This window comes from Psammomys obesus, unplaced genomic scaffold, assembly GCF_907164565.1.
Source record: "Psammomys obesus unplaced genomic scaffold, mPsaObe1.curated_primary_1811, whole genome shotgun sequence".
Lineage (NCBI taxonomy): Eukaryota > Metazoa > Chordata > Mammalia > Rodentia > Muridae > Psammomys > Psammomys obesus.
This window is the reverse complement of record NW_026591918.1, coordinates 9,717,648-9,737,376: the sequence shown is the minus strand read 5'-3', so window position 1 is coordinate 9,737,376 and position 19,729 is coordinate 9,717,648. Positions and strand designations below refer to the sequence as shown.

The window sequence follows — 19,729 nt, the reverse complement described above, 5'->3', positions numbered from 1 at the left end:
TTGCTGCACAAGTGTGGACACTGAGTTTGAATCCCCAGCACACCCACATATATGCCCAACAAGTGTGACAAACAGTACTCATAGTGCTCAGCAAGCAGAGAAAGGATCCTAGACGCAAGCTGACTAGCCTAGCCCTAGGTTCAAGTGAGAAAACATGCCATTATCAACTTTTGGCAAAGGCACAGACATGAAGATGCCTTCCTGAGTATAAAGTGGAAGCTTTATTCCCCTTCCAGAATTAAGTCAAAACAGCATGTTTTCATGTTTTCGGTGAAATAAAGGACTATTGGTAACATAGACAGCTAACCTAAGATTTTCCTCCCACACAGATGACATAAAACCTCAAGATATTTCAAGTTAATCATTAGAGTAGTATGCTAGAACAGAACACTCTGTACAGAACAGTTGACCTTCATCCTGTGTAGTAACTCTGGAAATAATTAAGGGCTGGGAGTTTTCTAAGAAGCCTGAGAAAGCTAAAGGAAAAAAACCATGTAACTGCAATGCAGGTACAATAATACTAAGCAACCTCTGCTCTCTGGCTGGGGAAAATACACTAGGACCTTTTTGAATATATCTAGTAAAAAGGAAGCTGGCAGAAAAGTACTAAATAAATGGCAAAATCACAGTGGGGGGGGGTGTTTTTTAAAAAAAAATGTATGTAGTTTTTTTTAGGGAAAAGCAAAAAATGATAAAATTCATATTACACTTTGTATATTTGCATTATTTACTGTACCCTAACTAAGCATTAACATTTTGAGCTTTACAGAATAACACAAACAACTATGATGTGGCCATTATGCTTTTAATGAAGATACAAAACTTATCAATGCAAAAGAATGTTGTTATATATCATTATCATGTGATTAACTTAAATTACGTTTTAGTAATGTGAAATACAGTGTGTTAGACCTCAAAAAAACTACAAAATTTCCTGCAACCTAAAATGTTGGGAAGGTTCCTTAAATTGTTTTACCCACCAACTTTATAATACTCAGTGGCATCCGGGGGACATAAGAAAATATGAGGCTCTTTTTCAGCTGTGATTTGGCGCTTTAGTAAAGCTGTATGGTAATGTCACCATGGGGCCATAAAGTTTTCCCAAAAGTACTTCCAATAGCATAGGCAGTTCAGAGGCATAGAGAGCAGCCAAATTATCCTGGATAATTGTAAAACCTAAATCCTGCTACTCCTATGGAGAGAAACTGTCTAGAATGTGAGCCTATCTTAAGGATGTCAGTTCTACAAAGTTTCAGTAAGCACTCCCAAGGCACAGGTGTTGAGCACAGCCTGTTAATCAAGATGTCACTGCACCATACTGTTAGAGGTTCAGGATGCTGCGCTTGAAGTGACAGGACATTGACTTTATCCCTAGTTGAGAGCACCAGGTGTCAAGCTCAGCTTCCATTTATACAGGATGCACCGATCAATCCTTAGGATGATGAGTGGTTCACATACTATATTCCTAATACATTTTGCCTTTCTGCTTTAGTTGGCTGAGGATTCTTTAAGACAAGGTCTATAGGACTTCAGGGACTCTGACTGCCCACAGAGTGGTTTTGCAACAAGAGTTCTTTTCAAAGAGCTCACTAAGTACTTAGAAAGAAAGGCAAGATTATAGTAGCTTAATTTCTTTCAAATGAAAAATGTTACAAATGACATGTAGGCTAATTATCTGGTGATTAATATCAAAAATTGCAACATAATATAACTAATAGACATTTAGTGGGGGAACATATAGTGTATTGGCAAGGTTAATTTTTTTGTGTGAAATAGTCTGTATATCAACTGAACAGAAAATTCATTCGCATTCATCCAGAAGCCCATAGCAAGAAAAACAGCTTAAAAAAAAAAACAATCAAAACTTACTGTTTACTAGCTTTAGAACACATTAACACACTTGATACAGAAATATTTCACTTTTAAAACTAGTGTTTGCCATGGAAGCTGGTAAAGGCTTGTGTACCAGGATGCTGTTTCTAGGTTGGGAGTCAATCAAGTTAGTGCTTCTGTAAGAAGGAATGAATCACATTAGCATCAAGCCTCTTTCACAGACTAACTAATAATTTATGATTTCTGTTCACTAGTTCAAAACTAAGCAGGAGAGGAACTAAGCTGACTATTCAGGCCTGGAATACACGGTGGTTGGCAAGTTCACAGTCACTCAGCTCAGTGATGTGCCATAATCTTCAGGAAAGCTGCTCAGTTCTAATAGTCCATCCCTTCACATCTGAAAAGAAAAGCCCACAAAAATGTCAGTTCATTGCCAACAGAAAATTCTTCCCACCTTGAAGCAGACTCAGGTCTTAAGCTACCACAACCCATAAGGGAATAAGAAAATTATGAGCAGTTAAGTATGTGTGTGGCATACGCTATGGTATGGTTCTGTCTGGGGGTCAAAGGACAATTTTGTGGAGTCCTTGTTTTACATGGGTTATGGGGATTGAACTATCAGGCATCTTTATTTTGCTAGCACATGGCACCTTAAATTTAAGATTCTTGTATTCATGTACAAATTAAAAGGAATATGGTTCAGTGAGGGAAAGTTGGTAAGAAGAAAACATTGATGAATTGATGAGTCACTATAGTAACAACGCTGGTGCAGGTACCCACCTGTAGAGGAGTTCTGTACAGCCATTTGTCTTTATCAACTTTAAGCTGCATACAGGCAAAGAGATCACAAACAGCTGGGAGGCCATAACAGTCTGGGCGAAAGTTACGTTCTTCTTGTAGGGGTGAATTAAGAAATACTTCCTGCAAGAAGATAAAAGCAATGACTATGGGAGGCATGGAACTAAACTCCCAAGCAAATGTAAAGAACAAAGTATATGTTTTTTTGTTTGTTTGTTTGTTTGTTTGTTTGTTTTAAGAACAAAGGTAACAAAATTTTTTTGTTTCTACAAAAAAATTCTTCTTTACTGCAACATAAAGTTTTAGGACCGGAGATAATACAGTGTGACATGGGAAAATTACTACCTAGGCCAAATTTAGCAGGAATTAAAGCAGATTTCAATTGGGGCAAATTTTGGAGTCTACTCACCTGTGCCTTCTTTCGAAGTAGCCACTTATCTTCTCCAGGGGAGAAATGGTTGAGGTTTCCCACTTTCTTTCCTGGTAAGACCCAGTCAGCAGTGTTAAAAGGACACCAGGAAGTGGCCACAGAGCTTTTAGGTGCTTCTTTGCCAGCTTTCTCCTCAGTACTAGGCACTTCCTTAGAACTTCCTTCTTTGCCTGTGGGCCCAATAAGCCACTCTGACAGGGAACTATTCTTTATGACTTGAAAAGAATCAGCTGTTCTAGGTGCCTTAGCTTGTTCTGTTAGCTCCTGTCTGGAAGGGCAAAGCCACAGGTTCAGGAACTCTTTGTGTTTCTCAGGCTCAGATTTAGGTTCCATAGGCATTCCATTCTTGTCCTTTCCTTCTTTCTTCAGAAGCCATTTTTGCACAGCTTCCTTCTCACAGTTGTCATCACATACACACTCTGCAAAGCTTGTGCAGGGCTCATTGGCTTTGCATACTTCCTCTACTCTACATGAGTCCTGACGGTTCTGGACAAGCCAACCCTCAGTGATTAAGCTGGGTACCGACAGAGGTTTTTTGGCTTCCAAGTGGTCATTTAGGCATTTCAGATTGCCCAGGTTCTCAATTTCCACACCTCTGGGCTGGTTACCCTGACAGTTGGTACACGAGTCAGGCTTGACAAGCCAATCATTCACATTGTAGGGCTCTTTGAACACCTGGAATAGGATTTTAAACTTCTCACTGGTTTCACAGCTGCCATTCTCAGGCTTCTCCGGATCACAGGGTTCCTGGGGAGTCACTAGCCAATCAGACAGATCCAGCTCATCTTGATTGAGGAGCTCTTCATCTTCCACCTTTTCAACTTCAGTAGAGAAAGAACCAGTGCTACAATGGCTGTTACACTTTGAGGAACTTGGTTTTTCAGGAATTTCTTGTTGATGACTGTTGAGGAGCCAGTTTTCTAAGCCCTTTAGATTGCCCCAGGCGTTGCTCAAGAAACTGCAGGCTCTGGCAGAATTCTACACAAGAAATATCCAAAATCAATGTTTAATTTGCCAGAAAAATATAACATTTACATGAAAATTCCATTTTATGTAATCTTTGAATTTATGAAATGGAAACTAAAAGTATTTGTAGCATTATGTTACTTTAGAAAAGGAAACTAGTATTTCTAATATAATGCCTGTATGATAGACAAATTCAAAGACTTAAGCATAAAATACTCAACTGCAACAAAAGCACAAAGTCAAAGAAACAAACTTGTAAAGAACTACCACTATTGGAGAACAACTGCCACTATTGGTAGTTGTGGCAGTTGGACAATGGCCACATAGGCTCATATATTTGTGTGTCTGTTTTCCAGGTGGTGGGCTGTTGAGGTAGAATTAGGATGTGTGGTGGTGGTGTATCACTGAGTGTGGGCTCTGAACTTTCAAAAGCCCATGCCAGGTCCAGTGTCCATCTGTTTCTGTTTCTGACCCTCAAACTTGCAGATAAGATGTACTCTCAGCTACTGCTCCAGCACCATGCCTGCCTGCCACCATACTCCCTGCCATGATGGGTCACGATCTCACCCTCTGACATAAGCAAGCATCCAATTAAATGTTTTTTTTATAAATTGCCTTGGACCTGGTGTATCTTCACACCATATAGAGAGAGTAACTAAGACAGTGGTGAATAAGAATATCAACCATTAACTTCCTAGAAAGCCATACTGGCACAATATATCAAAAGTCTTTAAAAGAGTAGGTAGGCAGAATAGTAACCTAGGAATTTGATTTATAAGAATTTACTAATAATAGCTCCAAAATGTTCAATGAACAGAATGTTAAGTTTTAGCTAAATGAATCATGTGATCAAGTATTATATACTTACCGAAACAGAAATTACAGAATGGTTTTTTATAGATTTATTTAGATGTGCATTTTATGTGTATGGGTGTTTTGTCTGCATGTACGCACACCAGAAGAAAGCATTGGATCCCATGTGACTACAGTCAGAGAAGGTTGCCAGCCATGTGGGTGCTAAGACTGAACTCAGAACTCTTAACTGCTGAGCCATCTCTCCAGCCCTATAGAATGATTTTTTTTCTGTTTTCTGTTTTGAGACAGGGTCTTTCTATGAACCTTGGCTGTCCTGGAACTTTCTCTGTAAACTAGAATGGCCTCAAACTCAGAGATCCACCTGCCTCAGCCTCACAAGTGCTGGAATTAAAAGGCATGTGCCACCAGCACAGAATGATCTTTTAATTACATATATGTACAGAAAATGCTGTATATGTCTTGATGTTATTTTACTTAGGATTATTGACATGTATTTTGAAAGATTTTATTTTCCTAAACTTTCTACACATGGTGAAGTAATTTCATTATTGTAATTAAAGGTTAAAAACACACACTTCTAGATAATGCTAAAACAGAAACTACTGTTAACCCAATCTACCTCAAACAATAAAGGCAGCCACTCACCTGACTATTCTCCAAGGTCTGTTGTGGGGTAAGCCAGTCCTGTGGGTTGATACTGGGTACATAAGGAGCCTGATGACCAATGGCAGGTTTGCTTACAAGAAGCCATTCGCTGAGAGAAACAGCTGTGCCACTGGATGCTGACTTCTACAAGCCAAAAAAGAAAAAGAAACACTTAGCTGCTTAACAACAAGGCAGTATCAAATGCAAGAGAAAATTTACCAGAAAACGGGAGTTGCAACCACTCTTAAGTGAGGATTACTACTGAACGTAAAAGTTACGTGCTTTCTACAGCCTCTATTTTTTTTATTTATTTTCTTACTGGGCTGGTGAGATGAACCAATGGGTAAGGGTACCTGCACCAAACCTGAGTGGATGCGCACAGCCTCTGACCTCCACACAGGCACTATGGCATGTGCATTCCTGCCATACAGACACAAAGATAACTGTTTAAATGTATTGTGTATGAGAAGGCACACATGCTATGGCATGTATATGGAGGTCAAAGGACAACTTTGTGGAGTTGGGGCTCTCCCACCTTTACACAGGCTCCATAGGTTAAGTCAGGTAACTTGCAGGGTAAGCCTGCACCATCTCCACAGTCGCAATTTTCACAATTACAAAACAAGACTAGGGTGGTGGTACACACCTACAATCCCAGCCCTCTGGGAGGCCAAGGCAGGAGGGTTCCAAATTGAAGCCAGCTTGGGCTAGATAACAACTGTAAGTCAGACTGTGGTAGAGCCTGTCTCAAAACAATACAGCTGACTGCTAGAGTTTTTCTCAACTCAGATGTTTTCAATCTTTTTATTCATTTGTTTTTACAAATACATCTCTGAAATGACAGATTTCCCCAAGGAAGAGCCCATATCAGTAGCAATGTTTATAATCTCCAACAAACTGATTATCCTTCTCATTAAATCTATAAAATAACTAAATTTCTATTTGACATTCAGTGCTTCAAAAGAGACACTCAATGGATGCTTTCCACATGTAGTGGCAAATAAAAGACACAAAAGAATTCATAAAGTAATGACTCAATCACCAGAAACAAAACCGCACTTTACCTGCTCTGGCACCTGGACGTAACCTCTTTTCTCTAGGAAAGGGCCAATATTTGAAGAGCTACCATGAGCCATCAGGTGCTCAGGAATTTGCTATAAAGAGAGAATTGTGTTATTAATGCTATTGCTTTCCTACCCAAAAAAGTGATAGAATAATCATAAATTTCAAAACCCTTGAGCAATGTGTCAGTAACAATTCCCAAACCGCCAACCTATTACTCTGATTTAATCAATACACTTCTAACAGTCACTGCATCTAACAAGCCACCACGCCTGAACGAGAGACTTGAAGAGTCCCCTATGAAATAGCTAAAATTAACCTTACTTACGATGCTCTTGAGAGATCCAAATGTGGTGATGGTCTGGCGCAGAGCAGATGTGTCTGCTTCAAAGAGTAGGACACTCGAATCTTCCGGCTTAAGGGCCAAACTGCCCAGTCTGAAAATGATAAACTTGAGATATTTTCCAAGGAACAGTATCAGCGAGTATAACATTAAATACAAAAAGGAGGATGGTTTTACCAAGTCAATTTAAATCCAACACATGCAATAAATTACAAATCTGACTTGCTTGTTTTTTTATTTTTATTTTATGTGTGTTATTTAGCTTACATGTATGTGTGAGGGTGTCACACAGACATACATGTAAGAGTATGTTAGAGTTGTGAACTGCCAAGTGGGTGCTGGAAATTGAGCCCGGGTCCTCTGGAAGAGCAGTCAGTGTTCTTAACCACTGAGCCATCTTTCTAGCCCCCTGACTTGCTTTTTATGCCTACTAGTGTAGACCAAAGTCAAAACAAGTAAAAAGTCTTTACCTCTCCAAGCACAGAGAGACTTGATTTGCAAGATCTTTGTTCTGGGTATACTCCAGTTGATGAATAAGACAATTAAATTGGCCCATTAGCTACAAGAAAAATGAAACCATCTATTCACAAAGATATTAAAAGTACCAGCTATATCCAAATTAATACCATTTTCAATAGAACTTTTATCTAATATATTAATTTAAGGCCGAGAAAACATCTCTGGAATCTAGAAAGCATACTCAAACCAATTCTAGCCATGTAGTCAACCTTACCCAATAAAGCTGCTGAGCTTGTTGCTGCAGTGTCTCCTCTTTAAGCTGATAGATAAGATCTACCTGTTCGTTGAGCCACACCTCACGGCTCCGAAGGCATTCCAGGTGGCGACTTATGCAACTGTGAATCTGAGCTTTTACCTGGGAAATATACAGTAGCATAAACTAACGTTAAAAGCCAAAAAATGACAATTCACAAAAATGCTCATGTTCTTAAATTGTTGTGGGACAGAAATCCTTTACTATTCACTGACAATTATGAAAGATCTCTCTGTTTCAGCATATATTCAAAAATTTGCCAGCAATTTCAGTGATCCTATGAATCCTAGTTAAAAAAGGTTTATCTAACTTCTAAACTCCTTCACTCCTCCTCCTGAGAGGATCAGCTTATTTTGATATCAGCAATCAAAAGGAAAAGATATGTCAGGAATACTAATCCCCGTCAGCTCTCCAAACAACTTTAAAACATAGCCTGTAAACTTGGTGGTGTGCACCTTTGGTCCCATCACTAGGGAGGCAGAGGCCATGCCATCGCTTTATGTTCGAGGCCAACATGGTCTACAGATCAAGTTCCAGGACGGCCAGGGATACACAAGAGAAACCTGGTCTCAAAAAAATGAACAAAAGACAGACAGACAGACACTATAACTGGTCTGTGTCCTTTTTCCCACATACATGGAATAAGCAGTCTTTCATAGTAAGCCAGAAAGCAAGGAGACCATTAGGATGGATAATTTAGATAAATCATAAACTAATATTCCTAAGAGTGTATACAGTGATTCACATCTTATCTATATACAAGCATTTTAAGGGAAAATTTCAAACTATATATTACATGGGATTCTACATATCATAAAAGTTACCCTTTGGAAAAACTTGTTTTCCAAGTCTCCTATTACCAGGAGAATGCTATTAAAACTAACAAATTTCATTCTGAGATGCAGAATGACAAAGGCATTTAAAGACTGTACCACTTAAATCATGTTACCAAGTTAAATTAACAGGAGACATAATGAAGTGCATTTTTTATTTTTCAAAAAAGTGCACTTATGCCAGGCATTGTGGCACATGCATTTAATCCCAGCACCAGGGAGGCAGGCAGATCTCTGGGAATTGGAGGGCAGCCTGGCCTACACAGAGAGTTCCAGGATAGTTGGAGCTATGTAGAAAGACCTGTAGGGTAGGTAGGTACAATACTGCTCACTCTGTCTTTGTTACTCTGCACAGCTGGGTACAAGAATCACACAAAGGAGCAATCAAAACATATGCTGAATTGGCATTTTCAAGGTAGATTCTCAGATTCTGCCAGCATGACTTATTTATTTCCCTGTGGGATCAAATGCTCCAACACACCAGGCAGAGTATTTGGGTTAAGACCATGCAAGGTATGGGATCAAATTCTCGGGTAGCAGTGACAAGTTAAGTCCTTTGCTGTGCTCTAACCAGCCTTGCACTACAGCCAGACTGGGGAAGAGAAAAGCACACAGCACACCTCTCGTAAGTTATCTTTAATTTGCTGTTCAGCCCGGAGTACTCCACCAATAGCAAGTTCCAGCTCCCTCCGTGCATCACTGCATCTCAAAAGTGTTTCTCTGTTACTGTAGCAGCCACTCTGTTCCAGGGTTGTATTCATTCTGCTCACTGTTCCTTTAAAAGAAAGAAAGAAATCCAAATAGCACCATAATTACAACCCCAAACCAATCATGGCTCAAAAAGTTACTAAAAAAAAGTTCCTCCAACCAGTTGTCATTATGAACAACTTCGGTAATTTCCTACACATGTACTCTTAATACACATTGCCTCCCTTCCCTTGCCGGCCTCTTTCCAGTAGAAAATTCTAGCCTGGTGGTGGGCAGGCCTTTAATCCCAGCACTCAGGAGGCAGAGGCAGGTGGATCTCCGTGACTTCAAGACCAGCATGGTCTACAGAGAGTTCTACTACAGCCAGGCAGGCCTACACAGAAAAACTGTCTCCCAAAACGGAAGGGGGAGGTGAAGGAAGGAAAGAAAGAAAATTCTATAACTATTTTGGGGACACTCTACATGTGAACATATGTATCTGAGAAAACACAACAATGATTCTGAATTAAAAGAGCACATGCTAGTGAAAATGTGAAATGAACATTAAGCCATGTGTGATCCTGTGTGGCTCTAATCCCAGCACTGGGTGAGAGGGAGGGAATCAGTGCTTCAAAAACCAGTAAAACTAAAACAAAACCAGCAATCATTAATAAGTTTCTAGACTACAATGTGGCTCACTGTGGAAGTAACTCTCTACCACGTATGATTCCTGGGTTTCATCCCGACCACTGCAAAATAATGACAATAAAAATGGACTTAAGGTATAAAAAAAGAGAATTGCTCACTTTTCTTCTGGTTCTAATTCTGTCATGAATTTTTGCTTGCTCAGTGATAAAGTGCATAGAAATATATTTGATAGTGAAAGTATAAAATCCATTGTGAAGCTCCATTGCTTCAGAATTGCTATTCAAAGTATTCACTGAAAATAATATAGACTTTGGGTCTGGTTAATTTTGGTGTGTAATTTTGAATATTTGCAAGTATTTTATAGTAAAGTTTATAAAGTTTTTTTTTTTTCCAGAACTGAGGACTGAACCTAGGGCCTTGCATTTGCTAGGCAAGCACTCTACACTGAGCTGAATCCGAAATATTTTTCTTTTCAAAGAATGAAAATTGCTATTCATAACATACATGAAGTCATGAGGCACTTATTACTCTAAGGTTTAGACCGACCGAGATGTACGGGAGGACCCAGGATTACTGTGAACTCCGCTACTGACCAATACGTTGATAGAGCTTGAAACCCTGCTCAGAGCTGGATGTGCCTGAGTCTGTTAAGGAGATTCTGAGGCAGGAAGGCTAAAAATGCTATCATAGGAGCTGCAGACTGCTCTGTAGTACGAGTGCTTGATCCTCTGAGGAGGAGAGAGTTCAGTTCCCCCACCCACCTAGGAGGCTGACAACCATGTGACTACAGCTCCAGGAGAGCTAACGCCTTGGGTACCCATATAACTGGACAGAGAGACACACAGAAATAACTGTTTGAACAAATAGGATTATATTATGTCCTGTATTAATCTGACAAAATAATTTCATGTAATTTAAGAACCAAAGAGATTTCTAAAAAGAATTTAGTAAATACTGAGGAGTCTCTAAAAGGATTAGGAGAAAAGCACAAGTGGAAAGAAAAGCAAGTGATATGTGAGATGAACAGAAAGAAGGGTGTCATTAAAGCGATGAGGTAAACTTGACAACGTTCACTGGAAGAACAGTCTGGTGTTTATCTTGGACAGATTTAGAAGTAAGGTAAGGTTTATAAACACAGAAAAAGCAAGCACAGAGTGTCTGCCTATCATGCATGATCCTCAGTACTATATAAAACAGTGGAAATGTAGCACTCCTGAGGGAGAGGCAGGAAGACTAGCAACCCAAGGTCATCTGATTATCCCATCCTCAGCTACGCAGTAAGAAAGCCAATGATAGAGCCCAAAAGGGGTCACCAGGCCTGTATGTAGTGGGGTTTTTGTTGTTGTTGTTGCTTTTAATGAATAACTGTTTTCTCTAATTACTGGGATTGAAAAAATAAAAGGCAGATGTTAGAAACATAGATCTGTGACAGAAACAAACTCCAAAACTATTTCTATGTAATTTTAAACCTAATAAAGCAAATAAAAGTTGTTTTCACTTGAAGAGTAAGGGCAGCTAGAAGAGAATTTTAAAAAGAGAGAGAGACCTTGCTGAAAGCAAATTCTGAGTCAGTACTCTACTTGGTACTCAGTAAATTTAATTCATGTTATTTGAATGCATCTGTCACAAGTATACTCAGTCCTGTGATTATTAGGCTGAAAATTATTTCTGACTAACATGCTCTGGAGACATTTAGAAAAGGGAAGGAGGCCTCAAAACCACAAGGGAAAAAAAAAAATCTCCAAACAGGAAGGCTGTTTGGCCTAGATAAGCAACGCTGGGAGGACGCGATTACTGCTCTCAGACATTTGGAGACATGTCTAGTGGAATTTAGACTTCAGAAGAGCCCCAAAAGTCCTGAGAGTCCTTAAGGCAATGACTTCAAAGCAGCTGCTCATCCAACTCAGTGGAGTCACAATGGCTGTCTGTCCATTTGCGGCATTAGGAGCATTTTGGATTGGCCTTGACAGCATCCCAAAGACTAGGTTTCACATTAGGCTGAATACGGGCAGGAACAATACTGAGCTCACACCCTCAGATCTAAACGAATGGAGTTAGAGAGGTAGCTCGGCAGGTGAACACGCTTGCTGCATCCACATGGCAGCTCACACTGGCTGTAACGACTATCTGAGGGGGCCTCAGACACCAGCCATGCAGGTGGTACAGAGACATAAATGCAGGAAAAAAGCAAACACCCATACACATAAAATAATATTTTTCAGAAAAGAAAGAAGAAACTTATAGGAAGATAAAGCTCAAGAGTCTTTTTTACTCCACTTCAGCAAGGACTCAGATGGAGAAACTTCTAAGTTCCTACCGAAAACTCAAAGTTCAGTAGATTTTCTAACTTCCCACTTGCTAATTCTGTTACCTCTGTGTGTTTACCCACAATGACCTACACAAGGAAGGGCTTCCTCAATTGCATTTGTCAGAAGCCCTTGTGGAATTTTTCCTAATCCTGGAACATCAGCTGTATTAATTTATGTCTCCATCTCATCGGTGGGCTTCAAGTGTACCGGGCACACACTGTAGTGTCTTTGGAAGAACCCTGCCAACAGTAATGCTGGAAGGTTTGGATGCCAAGTGTCACTCACTGCCATGAGCTGTTCCACACTGCACTAAAGTTAGCCACGCATGACTGCATAGCTATCTTCCCAGCTGTCTTCACCTGGGCCAAGCTTCTCAAGTCCTCACTTGTGTGGAATGCTGCAATACACTATAAAAATTTTAAAATACTGCTTCACAGCATGAAAACCCCACAACAACTCTAGGCAAGCCACAAACACTCAAAACACAAATAGAGCAGACTGTACTATTTAGTTCCTTAACAGGAATCTTTGCAATCCAATCACAAGCATCTTCAACTGCCCAGGAGTAGACATGGACAAAAACACACAGTCGCTCACAACTGATCTCAGTACTCAGGGGCTAAGACTGCAGAGAGTTCAAGACCAGTCTGAGTTACATGGTGAATCCTAAGAGATCTTGGGCTACAATGTGAACCTAGCTCAACATGATTAGATTTAAAACAAACAAACAAACCAAAAAAAAAAAAAAAATCCTAGTTGGTTTTCTCCTATCAGCAATAGAAGATTGATTTTACCACAGTGGGTTTTTTTTTTTTTTTCAATTTAAAAAGGGTACTATCTTTAAAAACAAAAAATGTGTACAACTGCTGGCTGCCCACCCTTGATTTTATAAGGCCATCACAATCAACTACACGTAGAGGGCCGCGCTGAGGTTCAAGTGAGAGGGTGTGTGTTTGAGAACTTACTTCTGCCCCACACACTATGTTACTGGTTGTGGTTTTGAGACAGGCTCTCTACCTAGGCCTGGCGAGCCTGGAACTCTAGCTGTAGACCAAGCCTGCCTATCACCACAGCAGTTTGCACCTGCTTCTCAAGTGCTGGCACCAGAGCGCCTCCGCAGACACTGCTACTTTTGACACTCAGTTGGGCTCCGCTGAGTGACTGTAACCTAAATAGCCTCCACCTCTTGAGTACAGAAAGCGGTACTAAGAGTCCTGTAGCCACCTTAGTGCTAAGACCTTGAGCCAGCATTTCCACTTCCTCCACAAGATGTCCACGTTAAGGGGAGACAGTGCTCTCTGTACAGACGCAGCTGGTGCTTGTCTAGTCAACAGCTCCCCGCTTAGTCTTTAACTATACAGTCTGAGCCTTCTAATCAGAGTTTGCACATTTTTGCTGTTTTCTTATTTTTAATTCGGATGTGTCTGGTGTATTCACAGGTGCAGTGTGTGTGTGTGTTCATGGCTGTGTGTACATAAGCCATCTCCTCTCAACTGTTACCTAACAAAGTGGATCAAACTGGCCCTAATCCTAAAACTCAACTAAAAATATTGAATGTCTTTTTATCTTCACCTTAATAACAAAAACTACTGCCCTAGCACTTTCAAGCAAAAATTGAATTAAATTAACTGTTTCCAGGAGTTTTGTTTGTTTGTTTGAACTTCCTTTTTTCTAGCATCTCAGTTTTAGAGTACTGGAAAAATGTGAAAGAAACACACCCAATCCTCAACCACCAACCCCCCAAAAAAAACAACCCGGGATTTGGGGAGGGGCAGTATCGATATGCAGCACACACATCTAGTAAAGCCCAAGATCTTTGAACCAGTATTGAGCAACAAACCACAAACATAAGATAACTTGATGTCCTAAGCTTTAACCACAAGATTTCCAAAAATCTGTAATTCTTGTGGCCTAAACTGACCACAAACTGAAAGACAGAAAAACTTACTGGGGGCATAGCTCAGTGGTAAAGTGTTCAGCATGTTCAAGGTGCTAAGTTCAACTCTCACCGCCGATAATGCAGTTAAATGAAACCTTTGCTATTTTATATTTTAGTACAGGACCTACATTTCATGTATGAAGCCAAAGGCTTACATAGTACTAAAGACACACACATACATACCTAATAGTGTGTTTGTGTGTGAGTATGTGTGTAGGACAATGAGCCTGGTGTTCAACACAGGCATCCTACTGACGTTGAGATTTATTTTTATTGTGGGCATTAGTGTTCTGTTGGCATTGAACATGTGCACTGTGTGTGCCTGGTATTGGAGGACAAAAGGCACCAGCTCCCTGGAACTGGGGTTACAGTGATTACACCAGTGCTGAGAACCAACCTGGTCCTCTGCAAGACACACAAGTGTTCTCATATGCTGAACCATAAAGGGTCACAACGATGGGGGGAGGGAGGGAGGGACTTAGATTTAGAACAAGTGTTCTCAAGGTCTAGCCCTGTGTTAGCTCCTCTACCTTTAGAGTATTATAACCCATGAATTATGCTTATTAAAATTAGAGTTTAAGATTAACGTTTCTAAGGGTTTACTATTAATTTCCATAGAAAATCAATACATTTTATAGTTCTTGATAACTTACAAGCAGAGTTCCAGAACCATCTACCTTGGATGACAACTGCAAAAATACCTAAGACTGTCATGATAGCCTCAGAATAATATACCAGTGCCAGGCAGGAAGAAGTTGTTCCAGCCTTTGTATGAAATCATAACCACTCCATGTTTATTTGCTGACTGAATCAAGGTTTAAAATAGACTTTTTTTTTTTTTTAATGAAACACAGGGACTCAGTAAACAGACCCACCTGCCTCTGCTTCCAGAGTGCTGGGATTAAAGGCCAGCGCCACCTCGCCTGGCCAGAAGAGATAATCTCCTAATGCTACCCTCAAGCTCTCATTCTTCGTCAGCCTGCTCTCTGCCTCCAAGAAAGCCCTCCACTTTTTACTGATCCACAGGACACACACGTATATATATATGTTGCAAATTTGAAATAGTGTCAACTGAGTTATTGTTTACGAGACAACCTACATGAAACTTTCTATAAACTTGTATTTCGTGAAAAGGTTATCAATTTAGTAAGTGGTATTTTGCAATTTTACCTTGAGCCATTTCTTGACTTCACTTGTTCTTCTGTCAGTGAAAAAAGGTTTTTTAATCACAACATATTATCTCAAAGACGATAAAGATCTTAAGCTGAGTCTACCTCAAATTATTTACCTTCGGCACCACTCTGACTTGCTTTCACAAGACTCTTCTAGACCCCAGAACATACTCTAAGCAGCAACCGAAAAACGGCCGCAAAATTCTGCCACCTAATGGCAAAACTAAGGTTTTCTTGGTTCAAAAACTAACGGCAAAATTAAGCTAGAGTAACAGTGACTCAAACAGCTTTCTAGGCTTCCGGTTGCCGTTTCTAGGAGCGGCTGTGAAACCCGGCTCCCAGGGCTCCCGGGCTCCCCGCACGCATGCGCACTCTCCCGGCCCGGGCCGCGCGACCACTTACCTGTCAGCCCAGCCGCGCGACGCCAACTACCGCGGGATGGAGCGCGGCCCTTATGTCCTCCCGGCCGGTCAGGCGCCGGGCCGGGCCGGGCCGGGCCCCGCCCGCCCGCGTCCCGCCTCCCTGCCCCCCCGCAAACACACCGGCTATCCGCCCGCCTCCCAGCCTCCCAGCCTCCCAGCCTGTGCAGGCCCTCGGCTCCAGCCCGCACCGCCTCCGCCTCTCCAGCCGGCTGAGCCGCAGGAAAGAGGGCTCAGCTGCAAATCGCCAGTCACAGAGGGAAAAGCGGGGCCCGCACCCCTTGCCGGCTGAGAACTCACCCCGGCGCTATTTTGGTTTGGTTGGTTTGCCGGCTGAGGCCAGGCTAGAGCGCGAGTGCAGGGACAGCCAGGGCAAAGCAATGAAATCCCGTCTCGAAAAGAAAAAAGAAACAGAGGCTCTTACTGTGTAGTTAAGGCTGCCTCCCCCGCCCCCCGAAAGCACCTGTGTAGTTAAGGCTGCCCAACCCCTCCCCGCAAGCTGTGAGGTTCCAAAGTGCTGTGACTGGCAGGGTACAAAGGAAAAAGTGAGTCAGGGCAGAGAAAGGAAAACGCCCCCCACCCTGGAATCTACTCTACATTTCCTGTCTGAGAGTAAAGAAACCTCAACATAACTGAATAAAACCAAAATATGTCTTCAGAGATAGAGCTTGTTCTCCTAAAGGCATTTAAAGAAAAGGGTTATCAGAAACAACCAATTCCATTAGGAGTGGCTCAAGCCTGTAATCTCAACACTTGGGAGGAAACAGGATCAAGAATTAAAGGGAAGCTTGGCCACAGAGGAATTCAAGGTCAGCCCAGGACACCTGAGACGGTTTCAAGGAATACAAATTAACAAAAACCCTCTGCTTTAAGACCAGAACGTCCTGACCTTGAGTTGAACTATATTAACTCTTCTCATCCCTAACCCAGACAATAAGCCTCATAGAACCAACAGTTTAATTTACAAACATTATTTAAACCAGCTTATACTCTTTTTACTTAATGTTTAAACTTTACTCAACTTTTAAACTTTGCTTACTATTTAGACTTTGTTGTAAATTTCTTCTGAACAATGCAACATAAAAAATGGTAAACACTCAAGTGCAAAACTCTAACGTCTCTAATGATGTCGTAGAAGTCTAGTGCTTGAACAGAAGGCTACATCTCTTATCTCTACTCCATAAACTCATTAACTTGGCTTCCGTCAGATGACATTCTTTCCTGAGGCGTGGTCAGAGTGGAGGAAAGGGCAATGTGGGCAGACTCGGGACAGTGGAGGCAGTGGAGACTATTGGCCACATCAGACACCTGTTTTCTCTTTTCTATGCATGTGAAGTGACTTTTGTGAGCACTAAGAGTAAAGCAAAATCCTGAGGAAGACTCAAGCATCCTTAGACACCAAGTCCCAGGCAGAGTCGGCAGTCGGCAGTGTTTCCTCCTGTCCTGAAGCACAGTGTGAAATCCCAGTTCAAACATTCTTTACAAAAGAAAGAAAACAGCTAGTTCAAATAGCCTCTTTGAATAACACAGTTGGTGAAGATACGAAGACCTAAATGAATGAAAAATGTATGATTCTCTGTACTTCATGTCTGGGGCTAGTTCTTAGGTTATTAAAGTAAATCTGGTGTTACGCAAGGTAACCCCAGCACTCAGGACATTACAGGAGGAGACTCATCCCTGCCATCCTGGGCTGCACTGAGTTCAAAGCGGTACATCTATAGATGTACATATGGCAAGGCCCTTCCTCTAGGGAGCAGAGAGCACAGCTAACCAGTGTGCGGGACTGCTGTGACTCTTGACATTTCCATTCTGGTAAACCAAGAATTCCCTCTTTCCACCCATTCTCTCTGTCTTGTTCAGCTTGGCTCTCCACTTTTCTGCCAGCAATGGTATAGCTGTCTGCTTTGCACTAGAAAGGCTTTCCTGAACAAATATGTCATTCTTCAATATTAGCAGCCAATAGAACTATCATGCTGCTTTCTGGTGCCTACCGACATCTATTAGGTTTCCAGTATGAACCCAGCAACGCAGAGGTTCTCAACCTTCCTAACGCCAATACGGCACCTCATGTTGTGGTGACCCCCAACTATAAAATTATTTTTGTTGCTATTTCATAACTGTAATTTTGCTACTGTTATGAATTGTGATTGAATAGCTGTTTTCTGATAGTCTTAAGTGACCCCTTCCAAAAGGTCATTTGACTCCCCTCCCACAAGGTCAAGACCCACAAGAACCACTGTTTTGACACATGGTATCCTTGTTAGGCCTACTTTCTTAGCCACTTTGGGACACCCCAAAGTGTACACACAGCTTGGTGTCGTCTGTGGCTTGGCATTAAGAACCCTTTCCATATTCTGTATGTGTGACAGAGTTAGCCTAATGAGAAAGGTACCCCAGCATTGTACCAATGCTTGGTCTTGAACTCACCAGTGGTTAAATACATCTTTTATCAATGGATGAATAAATAATGTATTAATGATCAAATTCAGAGCAGCCACAATAATAAGTATTTCTGTTATAAACATAATCAACTTGATGTTGTCCCATTAAAGATTGTAGCATTATTTTAGGGAAGTAATTCAGAAGAGGATAATGTTTCCAACACAATTATTCTTTTTTACACCCCAGTACTGGAGGCACAATGCCCAGCCTTGGATAAGCTAGACAACACTTTAAACTACACCCCAGCCTTTGGTTTCTGACAGTTTAGTGTAATTCAAGCTGGTCTTGAACTCAGTATTGTTCCTCTGGTCTGGACTCCCAGAACCCTGGTAACAACACCCAGATTAACTTAATTCCTTGTTTTCAAACAAAACAGAACTGGTAAGGTCACTGCAGAAACCATAATCCCAAGATGAGTGCTGAGAAAGGCTGTAAAATTGGCTGACTCAAAAATCTTAGTTCCACAAATTCAAAACAACAACGGGTTTGTGAGTTAAAATGTGCACTGTATTTACAGCCAACTCAACATTTTCCCCTCAGGCTTCCCCCTCTGTAAGTACCAAGAAACTCCAAGTGACATCAACAAAAGCCAGGTAGGTTTAATTCTGGGGCTGTCCTCTATCTTCAACCTGAACTTCGTGGCCCAAGAGAGTCAAGAATATAGGAAACAGGTTACTTATGTACCTTACACAAGAATGCCATTTATCTCTGGGTTTGTGTAACTATCTAGTGGGGTTTTCCTACAGAAGCAAACAAAAGATAAAATATATTTCCTCTCTAAAGCCTGAGGGACTAGTAATAAAGCCAAAGTGAAACTCAAAACATAGCCTGGCAAATTATTTTGAACACTGTAATTACCCATGTATTAAAAGACTGTGCTACTTACTGACAAACAAGCAAACCTCATTAAACCTATTTTGTCACTGAACACGGAACCAAACTGCTAGGTCTGTAGGGCAATCAAGGTAACCCCAAATGGAAGGAGCTACCAGCTCAAAAACCCAGGTAGAATCCTAGTCCCCCTGAGAAACATCTTGACCCTACTGTATAATCAAGGCAAGCAAAACCAACCTAGAGGAAGATGGTCACAAGCACTTGAGAATCGCTCGTGTTAGACAAAAAGTAAGTAACCAGAGTACCTACACAGGAATTATTTGGTTCATTTGCCTGTGAATCTAATTCAGGGAGTATTATAACATGCTAGGATGTGGCGTATATAAACTATAAGCTTACAAATGATGACCGAAATGTTAGATTTAACAATCACAGAAGAAGGGCTGAGAAGGATAATGGCTCCTCTGAAAGACAAGCATAGAAAGAGAGCACTACTACTGGCAATACTCCCCAGAACAAAAGTGCTCAATTTGACAGCTATTACAGACTTGACGGGGTTAAATACAATACATAGTCACAAGCTCCCAAGACCAAAGTCTGAGTCTGCTTGCTTCTTAGCATTTGACTAATATCCAGCGTGAGTCTAAACCCCTCCAGCTTCACCAGGTATTTTGAAGGTGCCATTTAAGGCTTATGTAGTCATTCAAGTATTTAAGGTCTTGAACTGAAAGGCAGTGTTGTTGTCCCTGAGGATACAATGTTGAGTCTGCCATCTAGTGGA

The 19,729-nt window shown here is 41.1% G+C and overlaps 1 protein-coding gene across 3 annotated transcripts in view; it reads right to left on the bottom strand.

The window, feature by feature from the left end:
* Positions 1-788: 788 nt before the first annotated feature.
* Positions 789-19,729, bottom strand: part of Ncoa4 (nuclear receptor coactivator 4) — a 20,804-nt gene continuing 1,863 nt past the window's right edge. Inside the window, exons 1-10 of one of the 3 annotated variants that reach the window (XM_055612339.1) lie at positions 15,973-16,064; positions 9,119-9,273; positions 7,627-7,767; positions 7,364-7,452; positions 6,879-6,987; positions 6,553-6,642; positions 5,489-5,632; positions 3,041-4,039; positions 2,614-2,754; positions 789-2,230 (exon numbers count right to left, since the gene is read on the bottom strand). In XM_055612339.1, coding sequence (XP_055468314.1) covers positions 2,225-2,230; positions 2,614-2,754; positions 3,041-4,039; positions 5,489-5,632; positions 6,553-6,642; positions 6,879-6,987; positions 7,364-7,452; positions 7,627-7,767; positions 9,119-9,259 — 1,860 coding nt within the window. In that variant the 5' untranslated portion in view covers positions 9,260-9,273; positions 15,973-16,064 and the 3' untranslated portion in view covers positions 789-2,224. Of the gene's footprint in view, positions 2,231-2,613; positions 2,755-3,040; positions 4,040-5,488; positions 5,633-6,552; positions 6,643-6,878; positions 6,988-7,363; positions 7,453-7,626; positions 7,768-9,118; positions 9,274-15,655; positions 15,728-15,972; positions 16,065-19,729 lie in introns of those variants that run through there. The other 2 variants (XM_055612338.1, XM_055612337.1) reach the window with 2 other exon arrangements.